The sequence below is a fragment of the Marmota monax genome, unplaced genomic scaffold (genome assembly GCF_021218885.2).
Source record: "Marmota monax isolate L192 unplaced genomic scaffold, Marmota_monax_Labrador192_F-V1.1 WCK01_AAM20220418_F8-fsc00190, whole genome shotgun sequence".
In the NCBI taxonomy this organism is placed as follows: domain Eukaryota; kingdom Metazoa; phylum Chordata; class Mammalia; order Rodentia; family Sciuridae; genus Marmota; species Marmota monax.
In genome coordinates this window covers 1,403,782-1,424,666 of record NW_026693010.1, presented here as the reverse complement: position 1 = coordinate 1,424,666, position 20,885 = coordinate 1,403,782, and the positions used below count along the sequence as shown (strand labels likewise).

General features: G+C 45.3%; 1 protein-coding gene and 1 non-coding gene across 2 annotated transcripts; both read right to left on the bottom strand.

The window, feature by feature from the left end:
* Positions 1 to 586: 586 nt before the first annotated feature.
* Eif5 (eukaryotic translation initiation factor 5) lies at positions 587 to 8,627 on the bottom strand. Its single transcript, XM_046453152.2, has 12 exons — positions 8,501 to 8,627; positions 8,190 to 8,379; positions 7,676 to 7,955; positions 7,495 to 7,576; positions 7,055 to 7,227; positions 6,632 to 6,743; positions 5,340 to 5,482; positions 4,946 to 5,104; positions 4,093 to 4,254; positions 3,613 to 3,777; positions 3,073 to 3,207; positions 587 to 2,783 (listed from the first exon to the last, which is right to left on the bottom strand). The coding sequence occupies exons 3-12, from the start codon at positions 7,745 to 7,747 to the stop codon at positions 2,694 to 2,696; spliced, it is 1,293 nt and encodes a 430-aa protein (XP_046309108.1). The 5' UTR covers positions 7,748 to 7,955; positions 8,190 to 8,379; positions 8,501 to 8,627; the 3' UTR covers positions 587 to 2,693.
* LOC124098377 (small nucleolar RNA SNORA28) lies at positions 6,191 to 6,316 on the bottom strand. The gene has a single exon (XR_006853561.1). It is a non-coding gene; the product is annotated as a small nucleolar RNA SNORA28 (small nucleolar RNA).
* Positions 8,628 to 20,885: the final 12,258 nt, after the last annotated feature.

Sequence of the window (20,885 nt, the reverse complement as noted above, 5' to 3'; positions counted from 1 at the left end):
AACTTACCTTTTCTTTTCCCCAAATCTTCTTTTCCCTTAACTTCTCCTCCCTAATCTCTCATTCTTTCCTGAATCACCTCTATAAAAGCCTCCTGTTCAGATGCGCAGAATCATAGCCTTTGAAGGGACAGGAATTCTGTTTTTTCCTTGATAGCCAAGCAATAAACCTTCTTCCTTTTTCTCGTGTGTCCTTGTTATTGGATTGGCATTGGGGACAAGGACTAAACTTTCAGCAACAGAATGTTTGCCCTGGGTTTGATTCCCACACCACACAATACAAAACATTTGGGGCGGGGGGGGGGCCCAGACTTGCAGTTCATAGCCAACTCATGCTACTACAGCAATAACCAATGAAATTTGCAACACTTTGTGTGTAGGACTGATATATATCCCTACAGAAAGAACAAACTACAGCTGCTACAGGGATTTCAAGGTTTTGAACTTATAAAATTATAACAAAAACTTGGGCTGGGGTTGTGGCTGAGTGGCAGAATGCTTGCCTAGCATGTGTGAGGCACATCCATATCCTAAAACAAAAAAACCCCCCAAAACTTAGGTTAACTTTAACATTAAAGCAGAGACAAAACAGAATTTTAACATTGTTTTAATCAAGTAATGCAGCTGTTTGAAACAGGAAATTTTAAGACAATTCAATAGAGCAAAGTGGATTACTCTATTAGGTTACCTGTGAATTAAATCCAGATCATGTGAATTTGAATTCCACTAAAGTTTGGCACCAGACTTAACACTGGTCTAAGCCCTAACCCTCTCCCTTAGTGTTGAGAAGCCCTGACACATTTCCCTTAGAGTAAAAGCCACACAGCTCTACAACAACCACTTCATCAGCTTGACACGTGTAGTAAGTACACTCTACATGGGTCACCAGCACCTCTGATAGAATCTAGTTAATGACAGCAAATGGGCCTTGCCCAAAGAATCTGACCTAGGTTACAGGAGTTTGCAAAAGTCCCCTCTTTGGTGTGACAAAGCATGTTCCCTTCAGGTATATAGCTCCTGCTCTTCACTCACTAGAATCTATCAAAAGGCAGAGGGAGATCTATGTTCTGTCCATGTTAAGACTGTTAGGTTTTTATTTCTGTAAAGTGTCAAGCTAACAAGGTTTTATTTTCAAATATTTGTATACTTTCAATGTGAAAAACTTTTATATACATGTCATTAAAGTCTCATAATCTGTGAGATGGGTCACAAACAAGAGCTAAATAATGTGAGCCAGTGCTCCACACAAAATTAACCACATGGACTTTGCAATGCCTGGAATGCACTTTTTGTGGAAAAGAATAAATGCAAAGTTTTTATAAACTCAAAAGTCAGAACCCCAATCAAAAGTTTTCATCAGCTAACTGCATAAGAAATTCACCTGTGTCAGTCCAAATCCAAGGCCCTGGATGGGCTCTCAGACTCATCACCTACACCCAATGGCCATCATCCAAACTTCTTGGGAGCCCAGCTATATTCAATGTGAAGTAAAAAATATCCCTCCCAAGTCTTACACCAAAATATAGGCTCTGACTTAGAAATATGCCTTTAACTTGTTTCTTTTTTAAATAAGATTTTTTTTGGGAAAAAAAAAATCCAGTTTGAAATATAGCAACACTTATTTTGGCAAGGCAATAACCAAAATCTAAAACAGCATAAGCTACGTGTCCAAATGTAAAAGGCATTGAATAAACCACGATATTTTTTTTGGGGGGGAGGGGGGCGCAATACATACTGAACACAAGATAGAATGTCTCAACATTTTGAAATTATAATTTAAACCTTAAGGGTAAAAGCTGAAAAGCTGCTCAGTTCTTGCTAGAGATTAAATGCACCTTTCCCTGTTTCCCCCAACTAAAATCAGAATTTATTATTTAATCACACCTCAAAGTTTGAGTTTTCTCTTGGTACAAAGCAACCACTACATACACATTAAAATACTTATTTGTTAATGTAATAATTTTTCCCTGGCTCATCCAACGTGCAATGCACATGACTCCAAAGACTAAAATTGGGGGCTAGTGCACATGAACTGAAAAATCACAACTCCAAACTTCAAAACTAGTTCTTAAAATTATTTATAGGACACTCAGGTTATTTTTATTTCTCAACAAAATGTTGCACTGTCATTTGATTATCAGTCTACCTCAGCACAAAAAAATTGCCAGATGCCAATTTGAGGGACTAAAAAAATTCAAAAGTACTAGATTTAACAGCTCAGTAAGATCATTACAAACAAGTTTGTTTACATTCTGCCGAAAACCCCTGAATGGTCTCAGCACCTAACAAAATCTACCAGGCTCCAAGGACCATGTCAGGTTAAATGATGGCACCACTTTTTAAAAGGAGCCAATTACTTTAGCTAAGTCATTCAGAGCCCAAAATCTGAAGAATGACCAAAATCAAATCTTTATTTTTATAACTGTATAAATGTGATCCAAATGTGTCCACCACTAGTTTTTCCAAAAGAAACATGCTATAAATAAGCAAACTACATCTGCTCACTGATGTGTGTATGGACTTCCTAGATGTCTCATTGGGCTAATTACAGACCACTCACAGTAATAGATTTTTAGTATTAAAGTGTAGCATGATGTTAAGCCATTTTAGCTTTTACACATACATGTTGCACTTCTGGCTGATAATGGAGAAAAATTTGCAGCATTACACTGTTAAGCTAGGTTGCATCCATTCTTTTAAATGGCGTCAATATCAATGTCATCATCCTTGTTGTCAGACTTCACAGTTTCAACTTTCGGTACACTGGCAGTCTTTGAGTACACCACCTGATAAAATAAATGATTTTACCAATTACATACCTTGCCCCAATAAATTTACCATTAAAATATAAATCAAGTGGTAACAAAGGAGAACTGCTTCAATGTAGCTATCGTTCCTCCTAGAGTTTTATCATATAAAACCCAAGTTACCTAACATGCTACCCATCACTCTTCCTATTGAAAGGCTGTATTTTATCTCATCTCTAATCTTAAATTTGGAATCACCCCTAATTTTTACCACCACTCTCAGACACGCACCATCAACACTGCACTAACCAACTTCCCCAGCGTTTACCTCAATGTTCTCATCTTCATCTTCTTCTTCACCACCAGAAGATTCTTCCTCTGCTTCCTTCAACCACTTTATAAATGGTTCTGCTTTGACACGAATCTCTTTGGCAAGTTCTTTTGATACGTATTTCTTAGAGGTCTAAAAAAAGTCCAGTACAATTTTCTTAGGAAAGACTTTTTACTACTGAGCTACATTCCCAGCCATTTTTAAATTGCTGAGTTTGACCTCAGATTTGCTATTCTCCTGCTTTAGCCTCCCAGGTTACTGGGAGATTCCAGGCTATTGTACCTGGCATCATGATACAATTTTGAATCCTCCATGGAATGTGTATTATGTATCTAGCAAATGCACAAAGTCTAAGCAATTTCTGCTGTTGCAATCGTCAAGATGACATTACGGAAATCACAAGTTACATCAGATAAGCACAGGGGATTATACTTCAATGCAGACAGATTATGTAGTAATTATTAACTCGGACAAAAGAACCACAATGATCTTTTTCAATAGTTTTGAACTGGAAAAGCCCACTTTTACATTCCCCACCTTTTCCGACCAGCTGATGATGACCTCCTCTTCTAAAAGGTCTGCGTCATACATTTCCTTCAAGATATGTGGAATCTTAGAGAGGAGCTGAGCTTGATGCATTGCCACCACACACTCCAAACCATGAAGAAGGTATCGTTGAGCTTTTTTGTTATTGTGACAAAACTGCAAACAGATACTTGGCATTAACAAACTTTTTTTACATGGTGTAACTTGACAATTCTAATACTCAAATATATTCATTTCCTTAAGACTGCTTTTTTAAAAGTACGGCTTATAGTGAGTCAAAAAAGTCAAAACACAAAATATCCCTACATTACATACTCTCTACATCAAAGGTCAAGTACACATTTGCAGATGCTCAAAGGTTTATAAAAATTAGCTCCTCTTTCAGGATGACAAAAAATGAATAAAAGTGATTAAAAACAGTACCAAGGACACACACCATAATCTCACATGAGTCCAAAACAATTTGCTTACTCTTAAGAAATGGCGCCTGTATTTCTTAATCTGTTCTCTAATTTTCTCATTAAAAAGAACTTCAGTTAGAACAAGAGGGCCCATGGCTTTTACATCCAGCCTTTCTGCTTCTGCGACAATTTCTTTGTCTGATGAGTCAATGATACCCTCTTCTTTCTTTTTCTGCAAATAAAAAGAAAACAATTCAGTGAAATGTTGGCATGTTTTCACTAGGCTCAAGATACCAGTTAAGGGACTGGGGGTTTTGCTCAGTGGTAGATCACTTGCCTAGCACCTTTGAGGCCCTGAGTTAGATCCTCAGCACCACATGAATATAAATAAAATAAAAATATTGTGCCCAATGGAATATAAATAAATAAATAAATGAAAGATATCAGGCTGGGGTTGTGGCTCAGGAGCAGAGTGCTTGTCTAGCACATGTGAAGCTCTCGGTTCGATCTTCAGCACCACATAAAAATAAATAAAATAAAGGTACTGTGGTTCAACTACTTAAAAAAAAAAGCTATCAGGTTAGTCTCCTTATTTCTTCAATTTGCATTTCTAAATGATACAAAATTGCAAGTGACACAACTCTTAATGACCTTCCAAAAACTTTTCTTAGATGAAGAAAAAGAAATGCGAAAATAAGAGTATTTGAAAGTAACAGAAGTTACTTTTCAATTATTGGGCTGGGGTTGTGGCTCAGTGGTAGAGCGCTTGCCTAGCCTGAGTGAGGCACTTAGGTTTGATTCTCAGTGCTGCATATATATATAAATAAAAACAGAGGTCCATCAACAACTAAAAAAAGTAAGAAATATCTAAAAAGCACAAAAGCTGGGCTGAAGCTCAACGGTAGATCAAGCAAATGTTTTACCTTAACAAAATCAAACAGGATGTTGACACGCTCTTCTACAGTTCTTTCCAAATCATCACTGAGTGTCAGAACTTTTGCGTGGTCACTAATTTCATCCATTCTACGCCTCTGAGCTTCCTCAGTTGTATCCTCTCCCCAATCATCATCCTCCTCTTCTTCCTGTTTACAAAATCAAAATGTTTGGTCAAAGGCACACTTTTTTAAAATATAAAAATACTTCAGATTTACAAAGATTATTTTCCCACCAAAACTCAAGCAACTGGCAACACTTGGAATCCAAAATACTGTTCTAATATTTAACTGAAGGCTAGTTTCATCATTTCTGCCCACTTCAACAAAGTGCCAGCTACTTTATACAACTGAGTGCCCACTAGGCTCTCAAGCCTACACTCACCACAGCATGTGGAGGAGGACTGATTTCATTTGGTGGTGGTGGTGGTGGTGTCTCACTGCTGGATACAGAACCATTTTCCTTGTCTTTGCCCTTTCTATTTTTCTTTTCCTTTTCTTTCTTTCCTGTACCACTGTCACTATTCTCTATAAGGAAAAATGAAGGAAATAAAAGTTTAGTTCTGCCAGGCATGGTGATACATGCCTATAATCTAAGCAAATCAGGAGACTAACCCTCTCTCTCAAAAAATAATAAATAAGTAAAAAATAAAAAGGGCTGAGGGCATAGCTCAGTGGTAAAGTGTCCAAGTTTAATCTCCAGTATTTGGGAAGGAGGTACATTCCTACAGTTCATATTACCTTACTGCTCCTCAGAATACTTAAACATCATGCCCCCCTATTGATCTCAGAAAATATCACAGGACACCACTGTAATTTTTAAGGGATTTCCACCTACTGTATTTCATAGGTAACAAACTCACACAATGAATGGAGATACATAAAATATTAGGCGTATTACAGTAAGAACAAGATTACAGTGATGTCTGACGCCTCGATGACCAGATTAGTCAAAAGTTGGACCTCCTGCTAGGTGCAATGGCACACACACGCAATTCCAGCAAGGAAAAATGAAGGAAATAAAAGTTTAGTTCTGCCAGGCATGATGATACATGCCTATAATCAACGTGGAAAGGTGAGGTAGCAGGATCACAAATTCAAGGCCAGCCTCAGGAATTCAGCAAGCCCTTGTCACCTGAATTCAATCCCAGCACCAATAAATAAATAAAAATGTTGGGCCTAACCAACTTGAACAAGGGTATCTCAATCTGGCTTTTACCCAACACTTTTCAGAACACTGTTTAAGCCCATATAACGGCTTGTCTCACAGAAAAGAGAACACCGGAATAGGTTAGACTTTCTTGCTATAGCAAGCTCAAATTGTGTCAGACAGTTTCAATAATCTGCCACAGAGTGTTGCTTGCAAAGTTCTAAGGTCATTTAAGCCTAACAAAGGAAGGCCCATTTACAAACAATTCCAAAGTAGATGATGCAACCCCATCATACTGTTTTACAACTTGAACTACGTTTTCCATTCTAATGTGTCTTAAAAACTGATGGCAGATTCTTCTCACCTTTAGTAGCATAAAAATAAGAGTACAATTTCCAAGGAAGTCTCACAGTCAATAAAATGCAACCCAAGGACTAAAAACTACTTACACTCTGGCTTTATAACAACAAATACTTTCCACTTTTGTTACCAATGATCATTGCTTTAAGCTCATCATGAAGACTTACCAGGTGGGTTTTTGAGAATAAATGTGCAGAGTTTATGATGTGTGTCAAGCATGCCTCGGTAGCCACAGGCTTTACAAGAATTACCTATTGTTTGCTTCTTTGGATTGACATGCTGTCAAAAGAATAAAAATAGGTATGTTACCCATAATGTAAGATGAAAATTCTAAGTGAATTTTTGGAACAAAGAGTGAAAATATCTAGACATCTAAAACACTACCTTTACGTACATTTTTTTTTAAGGTGACCTACTTGAAAGTATAAAAAAAAAAACCCCAAAATGTGAGGTGTTTTACTTACAATTAAGTCTTCTGTGTCTTCTCAGGAACGTGTTTTAGCTTTAATACAGAACTGACCACAAAAGCAGGTATTGTCTCACCACTCCCTACCCCTCCTTTTTTTGACAAAACCCTCAATGGCACTCACCAGTTCCGTTTCAGGATTCTCACACTCAGGACAGAGAACAAATTTTTTAATGAATCCATCCAACATGTCTTGCAGCTTATTCGCCTCATGAGATCCATTGACAATGTAACGGTCATTCTTAACATCAAACTGGGTCTGTGCTCCCAGCTCACAACCAAAATATTTGGTGGGATCTATGTTAAGAAAAGAAAGGCTTGATTATATTAAGGAACTAAATAAACCAATCTCTAGCTGCTTATTCACCTTTATTCAAGAACCACCACTGTTTTAAAATGATGTGGGTTCATGAAATGTTGGCTAGGCAGTGAACTTATGGCAACCCTTAAGTTAAAGTCCACAATTAACCCTTAACCTAATTAGCATATAACTCAGGAAGTTTTACAATTCAAAGACTGTCCTAGACCCCCTAGTGTACACGCTTCGAGGAAAGCTTTACTTACACGTTGGAGGCCGATTAAGCGCCTTTGCAACGTCAACCATGTTGACTATAACTGTCTTGATTCCATTTCCTTTGCCCTCAACCTAGAGGAAATAAGAATTTCAGTTTTGCGCCGTCTTCCCTGAAACCCCACGGAGAGCTGCGGCTGCCTCCCTGCCACCATGGCGACCGGTAGGTACTACCTTGGCAATCAGACGGGGCATCTTGTAGCGATAGAACTGGTCTGACACGCTGCGGTTGACGTTGACAGACATTTTGGCTTATTAGTGGCTTTATCAATAAGATGAAGAGATCTTTGATTGCAACTTTTTGGTATCTTCTGTCTGGAGAAGAAGGGATGACATAAACGACTGCAAGAGTTCTCGGTCTCTGACATGAAAAAATTTTCGCCGCTGAGGCTGTAAGCTCCTTGCTTGTACGCTATGTTTCCCCAATACAGGTACCAATGGCTGCGCAACAGCTCTGCAAGAGAAGAGGGGCGACACGCCCCGCGGTTCAGCATCGCCGGGGCCGCCCGCAGCGCGGCCTCCGGGCGGCGGGGACGAGGCGGCCGCGGCCCCGCCGCCCGCGCGCGCTGACTCACCGCGCCGGCGCGCGCGCCCCCGAGCGGCCCCCCCCAAACTGCGCCACACGCGCGCGGGTCACGCGGCCGCGCCGCCATCTTGCCGCCGCCATGGCCCGCCGCCCGCGACTCACCGTTTTCGTCAAATAAAGACATAAACCCAACGCGGCTCGCCCGGGACTGGGAGGAAGAGGCGCTATAAACCGGGTCCGGAGCGGCGGGGCGGGCGAGCGGAGGGCGGCCGGGCAGGTGCCGCCGCCGAGCAGCGGGAAGGGCTGTCCCAGCGACGTCCGCGTCCACACCGGCAGCGCCGAGCCTGGCGACCTGGCGGGGACACGGCCGTGAGCCGCGGGCGGCCGGGCGGCGCCTGCCCCGCCGGCGGCCCGCGGATGGAGGGGCGGGAGCGCTGGGCAGGGGCGCGGGCCGCCGCCCCCCGCAGACTCACCTCTGGAATGTTCTCGCACTGACTGAACAACGCCGCCGCCGCGCTCAAGCTACCCTCGGCCCCGGCGCCCGCCCCCCGCGGCGGGCTGCACTACCCATTGGCTGGAGGCCCGCCCGAGCTCGCTCGTCATTGGTCTGCAGGCCGCGTCAATCGCATCTTTCCCCGCCCCCCGCTTCCTGGGGCTCCACTCGCGGCCGCGGCCCGCCCCCGGCTCCGGGCCCGGCTTCCTTCCCTTCCCCTCCCCCGCCCTTCCCATAGGTCTTCGCGGTCTCGCGAGAATGGGGCCGCCCGCTGTCGGTTCAGGAGCTCCGGGAAGATGGCGGTTGCCCCCTCCCCCTGCCGGGCGGGGCTCTACGGCGGCATCGCGATGACCCTCGGCCGCGCGAGGCTGGCGAGCTGGTAGCCGCCCCCGAGGCAGTGTTCTTCTCGGGCTGGCGCCCGCCGGAGCATATAAGTTGTCCCTGCGTCCGGCGCCCCGGCTCCCTTGCCCTCCTCGACCCTGCTGTCCTGGTGCTGCGGCTGCCCCAGGCGCAGGTGGCGTGGACGAGGGAGCCGGCCGCCTACTGCCCCGGCCGGGACTCGGTGTGTCCCCGCACTCCCCGCGTTCGCGGCTCCCGCCTCTCCCCCGGGGAAACGCCGACTTAGCGGGGGGTCTGCGCCTTGCCTAGCCCGCTAGGTGCTTCGCCGCCTCTGGCCCCAAGTGACCGCCACGTCGGGCCTCCTAGAGCCCGGCCAGCCTGCTTTATCGGCTGGGTTCCTGGCTGGGAGCCGTGGCCAGGGCAGGTGCTGGCGATGAGATTCCATACTGCATTTGACAATGATTCTATTTGGAAAGAGCCTCTAAAGTTTCAGCTCGTAGAAACCCTCACATTCTTTCAGAAACTTGGGTTTTGGGTGAAAGTTTCGGTCGAGACTTGAAATAGTAGCCTCGTCCACCCTGAACCTCGCAAACCCACGGGGGTAACGGGGTTCCCGCCGACCCCTCGCTGAGGCCTCAGGGTCCGCGCGGTGCGTGGTCTCCCAGAGGGGTGGAACGACAGGGCTGCCCTTTGTTCTAGACCAGTCGAGTTTGCAGGAAGGTTAGAATTCAAAGATTTGTTGATTTCTATCAAAATTATTCTTGTATGATTTGAAAGCTTTATAAGCCGTTTAAAAATAGACAGTGTCAGAATAAATCAAAGATTGAGAAGTGATTTGTGTCCTTTCCTGCAGGGGCTTTTGTTACAATCACGCTTTGCGCATTGGTCTGTAATCGTTATATCGAATGCATAGTGCTTTATGGGTACCAGGGCTCCCCTCAGACAAACTCAGAGGTAGAGCCCAGACTCGCTGCTTCCGTTCCACTGTGGAGCATGACTTAGCAGTATTGAGACAGATTTGAGTTTATGCTTGGCTGCACACGAATGCCATTATTTTAGAAACTGTTGGAAAATATGGGTTGAAAGTAGTCTGGAGCAGAGGCATGATTCAGAAAAGGTTTTAAGTAACAATTCAAAGTGATTAACTTTTTATACGTTTAATTTATTAAGTTTTGGGTTTGGTTTGGTTTTGGTACTGGGCATTGAACCCAGAGGTGCTTAATCACTGAGCCACATCCCCAGCCCTTTTTATTTTTTATTTTGAGATATGATCCCCCTAAATTGTTCAGTGCCTCCCTGATTTACTGACACTGGCCCAGAACCTCTGATCCTCCGACCTCAGCCTTCCCAGAGTCATTGGAATTACAGGCATGTGCCACCATATCTGCAGAAGTTTGTACTAATTTATAATGTGTGAAGTCTTGGACAGCTTTTAAAAATTACTCTTACATATAATTTGTTGAATGCTTATCATACCCTGGAAATTTGCTAAGCCCTTTGAATACATTATCTTGTTTACTTCATGGTCTCTCTCAGGAATTTATATTCCCATTTCACAAATGAACAAACTGAGACTTGGAAATAATTGAGCCACTTGCCCAAGATCATATTCCTAGTAAGTGGCAGAGCTAGGATTAAACCCAGATCTCCCTGATTCCAAAGCCTCTTCCCTTAACCATTAGGTGGCATACCCTCTCCAGATAAATATAAGCATAAGTACAGCTAGGCAGTTTAAATGCGTAATCTCACATAATTCATTAATGGTCCTGTGAGAGGGTGTTGCTGTGCCTATATTTTACAGATGAGGACAGAGACTCAGGAAGGTTAAGCAATTTTACCTAGTTGCCTATGTAATAAATGGTGCACAGTGTTTGAACTCCAGCTTGTTTGACGCCAAGCTCATTGCACAATTCCACCTCCCTTTTCTGTCCCCGCCTCATTTGGCTACTGTATTTCCTTAATCAGATGCTCACAGGTTAAATAATGGACACTTATGAAATCCTTGTCAAATGCTTGCATGAACAGTGCATTTCAGCACACGCCCTGGACAGCGGGTGTGAATAACTGCCAGAAAGGTAAATTAATCAGCTAGCCCTCTGATTTTTCCAAGTTGGTGTCTGCTGAATGTGGATTAGTCCTCTTAAGCAAGGTCCATTCTTCCTAGACTGAGAACCTTGTGTTTCTGAGTGGTGAGCCATTGAATTAACTAAGGTAGTGTCCACTGTGAGGGGTCATCTGGTTGGCTCCCCTCTGTGACATCCCTCTCAGCACGTGGCTGGTTACTTAAGTTCCTGTCTCCCCTGTTTGTGGACAAGCTACAGAACATAGCCTCATTTTCCTTCTGGTCCTAGCCAGTCACCCTAGTGTGCATAGAGCAAACCTTCTGAGCTGCTGGAAGGGAACAGATTGTCTGGTGAGTATAGAACTTTGGCTGACCTCGGGGTTAGTGTCCTAGACTGTGATCATCTAATGCCCTCTCATCAATAAACATGTCTGTGCTATGTAACAAGGACACAGGCCCCCCTGCCCAGTCCCTGCCAGAAGTTCACTTTTCAACTAGTGGAGGCTGGTGCTTGCCCTCCTCCATGAAGGCTATGACCCCCCTGGGCAGGATGCCTCCCCTCCTCTGTGACTGCCTAGCCTACACCACCCACACACCACAGCCCTATTGAGGGTACTTTTTGTTGTTGCCTATTTACTTGTTTGTCTTCTTTACAAGGCCAGGCAGCTTGAGGACAGGGAATTTATCCTCAGGAGAACAAAGGAATCTGGAACTTTTGCCAAGGAATGCAGGCCTCCAGAGATAAGAAGCAGAGGCATGTGGGGAAAAGATTAAGGTGTTTAGGTGAGGAATCACTAGGGGCTGATGTGTGTCCCTCCTCCCAGGTACAGTGCTGTGATCCTTCAAGAGTCTATCTTGTTGCCATTCCTGGAAAGAAAAAATACAAAATTGTGTGGCATCTGCCTGCATGCACTGCAGCCCCAGTAGGTGATGGGGGCTGGATGGTGGGAGGTTGTCTCTGCTCCTGAGTTGGTTTGGTTGCTGGCACCTGGAAACCACTCAGAGCACCCAGCACAGGGCAGTCTCTCCACTCTGGTGCTTCTTGCTGGCCTCTGGTGTGTACTGACTGAGCTGGACCACTTTCCGTGGGATTTCGGTGGCCAATCTTGGCCTGAGTGCTGCAGGCGCTGGCCACAGCCAGGGGCTGTCCTGCCTGAAACCCAGGCAGACCTCTGCAAGGGAGCATCACACCTACACTCCTCTCAGACACTGCCCTCATAAGTTGTGAATCTGGCAGTTTGTCCACCCAGGTGAATCCTGCACTGCCAGCCAGTAAGTGAGCCCTGATCCCTGGTAGTATGTGGGGAGTGGACCCTGTCTCGTTAGTTTCTCAATGCTGAGTCCCTTGCTGCCTGAGTGAGGTGTCATCTAGGTCAGTTCTTACATGTACAGATATTGGTGGCCGAATTTAGCCTCTGCATCTCTTAAAGGAATACCCTACTTACCTGTGTGACCTGGTTCCCCTGGGGCAGAGGTTCTCAAACATGAACATCTGAACCCTGGATTGTTAAGACAGAGATTGTGGGGCCCCCACCCAGAGGGTCTAAGTCTGGGGCCAAGCACTTAGATTTCTAACAAATTCCCAGGTGTTTAGGTTGTGGACCCTAGAGCTACACCCTGTTCAAAAGCCAGGGGTCTGTAACTTTGGAACCTAGGTGGCCTCTGACCCTCAGCATGGATGCTCTCAGCAGTTCCTTTTGTGATTCAGGCCTTCTGTCTGCGAATGTAAATGAAGAGCAAGATCTTAGCCCTTGGTGAGGGGTGCGGAGGTGGGGTGGGGGACTGGAATTAATGCTGATTAGAGAGCTGACTTTCCTTCTGTGTGGGGCTACAGTGTCCTGACTTCCAGCTTTTAAGTCTTTCCCACCGCTTAGGGACCTGTTATCCTGCTTGGTGCCTGCAGATTCTTAAAGTTCACTTCTCTTGTCTTAGTTGGTTCAACTGCTGTAAGGCTCTTTTTCAGTCAGGTCAGAGGGGAGGCAGGCTCCAGGCATCAGCACAGGGTGTCCATGTGGCCTGGAGGTGCACTAGCGTCTCCAGAGCTGGGAGGATACATTTTCCCCTCTGCTGCTGATTTGCATCCATTGGCCACCATGAGTCCTGCCCAGGGCTGCACTACATGTTAGAGATGCAATAGGCCTTCCAGGGTGCAGCTTCTGCTAGTAGGTTTATTTTGATTGTAAGCCAATACTTAAAAACTTAGGAGATTTTCCATAAAAACCCAGATTTATGACTTCTTAGGATATTGGAAGCCTTGGCACGCTGGGATGTATCTCATAGGAATAAGATAGCGTGTCTAGAAGTCTAGTCTTGGCCAGCCATTCAGAGCCTAAGATGCATCCCAAGTGCTCATGGAGCACCCATCCAGGGGTATAAATACACCCACACTTGCCCCTTCACTCAGTCATCACTGTTTCTTACTTCTGTGTTCACCTTCACTCATTCATTCATTAATTCAGCCAAAACATATCACACATCCTCTGTCTACGCTAGAGAATTTGAACATTTAACACGTTGTATGTTAGTCTGTTTTTCATTAGGTAGCCTACCTTAGGTAGGCTAACTTTATAAAGAGGAGAAGTCTGTTTAACTCATAGTGTTGGAGACTCCATTGGTTGGGCCTCTGGAGAGGGTCTCAGCATGGCAGAAGCCTATGTGAGAGCTGCCATGTGGTGGGAGTAAGTGACTTCTTGAGACAGGAGCCTGGGGCCCCACAACCCCTCTTGCAGGCATGGCTCCAGTTGACCTTAGGACCTGCCGCTAGGCTTTCCTCTGAAAAGTTCACCACTTCTAACTGCCACATGAGGACCAGACCTCCAACACATGAATCTTCTTCAAGGGACATATTTAAACCACATCCAAACCATGGCACATAGTTTTAGTTTCAAGACCTGCTGTAACAGCATGGCTTCAAACAACAGAATTATTTTCTCATAGTTCTGGGGCCAGAACTCTAAAATCCAGGGGTCCCAGGCCAGGCAGTCTCCCTCAGCTTCTGTTTGCTTCTGGCAGCTAGAGAGCTGTGCCTTGGGTGGCATGGGATGCTTCCCTTCCTGGGTCATCTTCACGTGGCATGCTCCTCTCTCTGTTGCCTGTCTTTGTGTTTCTTGTCTTACAAAGACACTGGACAGCCAGGCACAGTGGTACACACCTGTAAACCAGCGGCTCAGGAGGCTGAGCTGAGGATCATGAGTTCAAAGCCAGTTTAGCAAGGTCCTAAGCAACTCTGTGAGATCCTGTCTTTAAATAAAATACAAAAATGGGCTGGGGATGTGGTTCAGTGTCTCAGCACCCCTGGGTTCAAATCCTGGCACCAAAAAAAAAAAAAAAGACACTGTACATACTGGATTAAAGGCCTGTGGTGTTTGCTATGACTATCTGTCTAAATTACATCAAATTAGAAACCCTTGCTTGTTATCATTCAAAGAGAGGTCAGCACCTGCCTCAGGGGCAGCTCGTGTTTGTCAGCATTCACAGGTCTGACCTGTGACCTCAGGTCCCCTTTTTAGGTTGGCTCATGAAGGCTACTTATGCCTTTGGGTGTTTCATGCAGAAGGAAGTCTTTGGGCTGGGTCACTCACATTCCATACTCTCTTGCTAGATATTTACAGAGCTTATGGCTATTTTTAACACTTATTTTGCTGCCTTAAAATCACAGCCATGACTAGCTTCACCTACATGAATGTGTTCAACCCCCAAAGCAAGTCCTCTGGGGTGGATTCCATTATAACTGCAATGAGGAAACTGAGGCACAGAGAGGTTGTGCAACTTGATCGAGGTCACAGCATGGGGGATGCAGAGCTGGTGGAATGTGGAAGGCAGTGGGGTCTGAAGGAGCCAGAACAACTGTGCCAGGTTTGTGGGTGAAGGTTGGCAGCCACGTTCTCTTTCCCATCATACTCCTCCCTAGTGACAGGGATGGCAAGAAACCTTTGCCCTGACCACATTCTTGAAGCCCAATCCCAATCTCTTTATTCCCTGTGAGCCAGAGCAGGCTGCCCCTGTGGCCCTGCGCACTTCCCAGGGCGTGGGCAGGGCTTTGGGTGGTGCACAAGCACTACCTGGATGTCTTCCTGACCCCAGGGCAAAGTTCCTAAACTTCTACTTACCAAGATTATGTCCACATTTGGGGTCACTTTCTGCTGTATTCTCTAGTATTTGGAAGACCCATCCAGAAACCATGACTATGTGCTCTAAATAACCTTTATTTTGCACTACTGATCTCTCTAAGCAAATATAGCTAGTACCAGATGGGACTGTTGCAGTGTAGAATTCTTAAGGAAAGAATGGATTCATTTTGAGTTTTCTTAAATTAGGTGAGAGAGTTTTCCCCCCCAGGTGATGAACTCCCACGTTCAACACTCTCAGTGTGACATTTTGTGCTGTTAAACTTGGTAAGTAAAGCTCAGCTATTCTGAGCTTTATGTGCCAGAAGCCTGTGCTAACATTCCTTTTTTAGGTTAGTTCATGAAGGCTGCTTGTGTGTTTGGGTGTTTCATGCAGAAGGAAGTCTTTGGGCTGGGTCATTCACATTCCATACTCTCTTGCTAGATATTTACAAAGTTCATGGCTATTTTTAATACTTACCTTTACTGCCTTAAGATCACGTCATGACTGGCTTATTTCCCTTAGCATGATCTCTTCAAGGTTTGTTCCTTATGCTGAAGAAAACAAGTCACAAAAGGACAAGTACTGAGGAATTCTACTTACATGAGGCAAATTCATTTGGACATATAGTAGAAAGACGGTGGCCAGGGGCTGAGGAGGGGAACGGGGATTTGTCCTTCATGTTTCAGAGGGTCAGTTTTGCAAAATGAAAAAGGTTTTCTGGGATGGGCGGTGGTGGCAGCTGCACAGTGTCAGTGCACTTAATGCCATGTAACTGTACACTTAAAAATGGTCAACTTGGCAAATTCAATGTTTTACATATGTATCACCACCATAAAAATCCCACAGCTTTAGCCCAAGTGACTCTATCCAAGTAGGTACACAGTGATGGTGGCTATAGAAACATTCATATTCCTGCAATTAAAATATGATGTACATTATAAATATTACTAATAGCTGCTGATATACTTACATATTTTTTGGTTTTGTTTTTGTTTGTATTTTTCAAGTTTGCTCCTTGGCAAGTGGCAATCCATAGCACTTTGAGCTGTTATTGTCCTGTGCAGGAGGGAAAGTAATATTCTACAGCATTATCAAAAAGTTTTTTAAAAGCCATGAAACTCCCTCAGCAACACAGGCAGAAATCCTCAGTAGGGTCTAGGTGAGAACCAGAGTAGAGAGCTGCCGCAGTCTGGCTGGGCACAAAATCACGAGCCACCACACAGCTTGTAGATTCAAACAGCAACTCTTTATTCCTGAACTCACACCAGCCGTCTACAATCACGTTCTGGGGAAATCCACGTTTTCTTCCCAAATCCACATTCTCTGCCCAAATCCACATTCTCTGCCCAAATCCACATTCTCTGCCCAAATCCACCTCCACTGGGCTTCTATCTACCAAAAATATACTGTCTGAATCCCGTGAGAACTCAAGGGGAACTCAGGCAGCAGGATACGCCCTATTCCCAGCAGGAATAATCTTAAACCTTAAACCTGGAACCTAAACTGGGAACGCCCTAAACACGATTATCTTAAAACCGGGAACACCCTAATCTGCCTTGGTCCTTGAGCAAGGTCACCTACATTCAATGCCACTGCAACATGTCAGCAACTTGGGGTACTGGCAAGGAAATTGTCATACCTACTTGGCTAATGGCTCCCAGCAGAGAACAAAGATAGAAATCGCAGGCCCTGAGGCCCAGTGCTGAGACCAGATCTCCTGCTGATTCCCTATTTAACCTCATTGACTCCCTCTCTTCTACAATTATCAGGTTAGTGTGTTTTCTTTTTTTGCCTGACTTTTGTGATCTGGAGGAGGGCCTTGGGCAGTTATCCTCTCTAGCTTATCCATAGTCAAAGGAAATATTGATCATTGTTCATAATTCTTATAGAACTGAAAAAAAACTTGGGTCTAGGCACTTAGGATCAGGTGTGTGCCATTTGACCATGAACCTTCACCTGTGAGAAGGTGCCTGCCAGTCTGTAATCACTCATATAAATGGGCTCTAAGCCAGCCTCCAGGGAAGACAGCCCTTGGGGTGAAGCAGTCCTTCATCTTTTCCTTCAGGTGGTTTATCCTCATAAGATCCTCTACGACCACTTAGCCTGGCCTCTTGGTTACTCAGCTGGTTTCTATCCTGCAGCCATCAGAGCCAGCCTTTTGTGAGGTAATAGGCCCATAAGAGCAGGACTTTTATCCCAGGCTGAGGTAGGAGGATCATAGTTTGAGGCCAGCCTTGGCAATTTAGTGAGACTTTGTCTCAAAAAAAAAAAAAAAAGGGCTGGCTGGGTGCAGTGGCACATGTTTGTAATTCCAGCATGATGATTGGGAGTTCAAAGCTAGTCCCAGCAACTTAGTGAGGCCCTAAGCAATTTAGCAAGACTGTGTCTCAAAATAAAAATAAAAAAGGCTGTGAATGTGGCTCAGACATGAAACACCCCTGGGTTCAATTCCTGGTAACAAAATAAATAAAAGGTATTGGGGACATAACTGGTAGAGCATCCCTGGTTCCAATCTCCAGTGCCACAAAACAAAACAGCAGGAGCTATAAGCCCAGGTCCTCCAAGGGCTGGGCAGATTATAGCAGAGTGAAGAAGGCAGTGAGGATGGCAGGGAGGACAGACCCTAGAGGGAGCAGGGAGAGAGATTGAGAGTTAAAGGCATAGGAAACAAAAACAAAAACTGTGCAGGCCAAACAAAACATCAAGGTGAGGTCTGGCTAGGGAGCCCCAATGGGGAGTCTATGTGCAGTGGGAGCCTTCCAGTCCCGCCCGTTGGCCCATGTCCAGGTGCACTGTGGGTCCTACTGACTGAGGGTATACTGCTGCAGAAAGGGCTGGCCTGGAGCCCACATGTCGGACAGTGACTTCAGGGCTCTCTTCCACCTCACTGCCAGCTAAGGCATTCCCTAGATAACACATCCTTCCACATTTGAGTTGTCTTTTTAAACATAAATATATGGATTTAATTTCATCTTATGCTATCGTCAGCTTTGGTACTTTTCTATTTTAATAATAGTCACCACTTTCTCAAGACTCAAAGTTTGGCAGAAATCTCGATGTGCATACTATGTGCCTTTAAAAATTACAATTATTTTCTCTTGGTTCTTTGGATTAAAAGAATCAAAGGAATTGCTTGCGAACATTATTATAGCATGATTCTGTTGGCCTTCTCTGAAATTTAACATGTCTTAAGATAGAATTTTTTTCTTTGGCTTTTAGGTTAACATCTACTGTGAGAAACTGAGATGATTTCAGTAGAATTCTAATCTAGGACACAACTTAGCAGACCTAGGGTAAATGCGGCCCCTGCAGATGTGTCATATTTGGCCAACACTGTTTCAAATGCCTTTTTTTTTAATAATGAAATGCCTTCAGGGCATGTGTGCTGATGGGCCTGAAGTACCCCCTGCCCCCATACAATAGCTTCCTCTTCTGAATTCAGTCTCTCCCTGGCCTGTGAAGCCACAGGTGGTTGTGATTGGTGTTACCCTGGGGAAGCACAGCTGTCAGAGTGAAGTTTGGAGCAGGTACAGGAGCTCACCCTGCCACACACTGCACAGGGCTAGACCAGTTCAGCTGCTTGAACTTTATAGAGCTGCCTCCTGGCCCTGTCGTAGGAGTGCCACGTGGCCTCTCAGGCTAGAGCGCTGAGAGGACCAGTGAGCAGCAAAGGATACCCCACTTCAGTCCCGTGCCACCCAGTTGACACCTGTGGCAAGCAGGCACCCTTGCAGGGCAGCCCATGGGGCATCACACGGGAATGACAATGCAGCAGCTGCCAGGGAACAAGTGCTGAGCCAAGTTCTTTCTGTCTGTGGAATGGTGGACTCCATGTTATAAACACAGGGTCCCTTCTTTGTTTTTAATATTTATTTTTTAGGTGTAGTTGAACACAATACCTTTATTCAATTTATTTTTATGTGGTGCTGAGGATCGAACCCAAGGCCTCGCACGTGCTAGGTGAGAGCTCTACCACTGAGATAAAACCCCAGCTCCACACACAGTGTCCCTTCTGATGAGGGACCTGCTTGTCCAAGTTTGCTTGGGGCTTTCCCATTTTAGCACCCAAAATCCCCCCACCTGGGAAGCCCCTCAGTCCCAGGCAAAGGAGAATGGTTAGTCACCCTTGGCAGGGTGTGGGTTTTACCTACATTACTTGTATAGTATAAAGTAGAATTAAAAAAAAAAAAAAAACCTAGACCAAAGGAACAATCACGTTCTATAGCAGTGCAGGAGGCGGGGGCGGGGGGGGGGGTAGAGTAGAGTGGGGCCAGAAGAGCACTTAACATTCTCTCTTCTTTCCTTCCTCCTTTCTTCTGTTCTTCCCTTTCTTTCCTTTCTCAGTACAGGGAATGGAACCCCAGGCCTTGCACATGCTAAGCAAGTGCTCTATCACTCAGACATCCCCAGCCTGCACTTATTATTTATTTATTTATTTATTTATTATTATTTATTTATTTATTTATGAGAGAGAGAGAGAGAACTTTTTAATATTTATTTTTTAGTTTTTGGTGGACACAACATCTTTATTTTTTATTTTTATGTGGTGCTGAGGATCAAACCCAGCGCCCCTTGCATGCCTGGCGAGCGCGTTACCGCTTGAGCCACATCCCCAGCCGTATTTTTTATTTTTTAGAGTAACTTTATGTTCAAGCAAAACTGAAGTGAAGGTGCAGAGATCCTGAGTATCCCTGCCGCCCTTCACAGTGCTTTACTGCCCCCACTGCCTCCTTTCTCACTCAACACCCCTTCCAGAGTAGCGCATCTGCTGCTGTCAGTGACCCGTGCTGACACTTCATCACCAGAGTCAGCAGTTTACATTAGGGCTCACGTTCAGGGTGACAAGTTCTATGCAGAAGAGCATTTTCAAAAAGTGAAATAGGCTAGACCCACTCAGAGAGCTCTGCAGGAGGTGACAGTATTCTTCTCTGAATACTTGATCTCAGTCATACATTGGCATGTGTGTCCGGGCAGTAGCATAAAACTCTTCCCTCACTGTGGATTGTGGTGACAAAAGCTTGAGAAGCTGCATGGTGTTCAAGCTGCATGGGAGGCATGTCAGGTCAGGGAGACCCTAGAGGAATTTATGGGGGCCTGGAAGGTGGGGAAGAGGGAGGAAATCTGAGAGAGACCCAGAAGTGTGGAGGAGAGATTGCAGGGCAGACAGGAGGTAAGGGGCTGCTCAGGAGGGATGGCGGCAGTGGGGGTAGAGTGGGGCATGGTGAAGGACAGCCAGGCCTTGGACTTGCTGGATCCTAGGGAGCAAGAGGACTGGGGTTTGAATTTCCGGCTTAATCTCCTGGAGCTTCTGCTGCTCAGCAGTGAGGTGGAGAAGCAAGGGCATGGGGCAGCCTGGGGCCTGAAGGATGGGAGGGTCGTTTAATGTATTAGGGTCAGGCTTTGTTGAGGAATGATTGTGGGCAGCTATCTCTAGGATAGCTCAGGGAGGGCAGAGATGGCATGAACCAGGTGGAAGGCCAGCATGGGATGCAGGGGGGAGACTGGATGCAGGGGGGAGACTGTTCTTCAGTGTCTCACCCCCAGGTAATGACATCACCACGCTTAGGTGTTGACTTGCTTCACAGTGTAGAGGCTTTATTTGCAGCACAGCAGGATGCAGAATGTAAACAGGACTCCAGAGACTTCTGCAGGCCCCTGGCTTCCTCCTGAGGAACACCAACCTGGCTGAAGGTGGTAGTTCTGCCCTGCCAGCTTTCCCAGGCGTCCTACTGCCAAGGCAGGATGTCCTTAGGTGTCTGCCTACACCTGGGAAGAGCCTTGGCCATTTTGCCTCTTAAACTATTGGAATGCAAATTTTCCTCTTTCCCTCATTAGGATACCCTACTCACTGGTC

Coding starts and splice junctions, on each gene's coding strand:
- Eif5 (XM_046453152.2), bottom strand. CDS start 7,747: ATGTCTGTCAACGTCAACCGCAGCGTGTCAGACCAGTTCTATCGCTAC. Junction 7,577..7,675: donor TGCCCCGTCTGATTGCCAAG/GTAGTACCTACC, acceptor TATTTCCTCTAG/GTTGAGGGCAAAGGAAATGG. Junction 7,228..7,494: donor GCTTAATCGGCCTCCAACGT/GTAAGTAAAGCT, acceptor TTCTTAACATAG/ATCCCACCAAATATTTTGGT.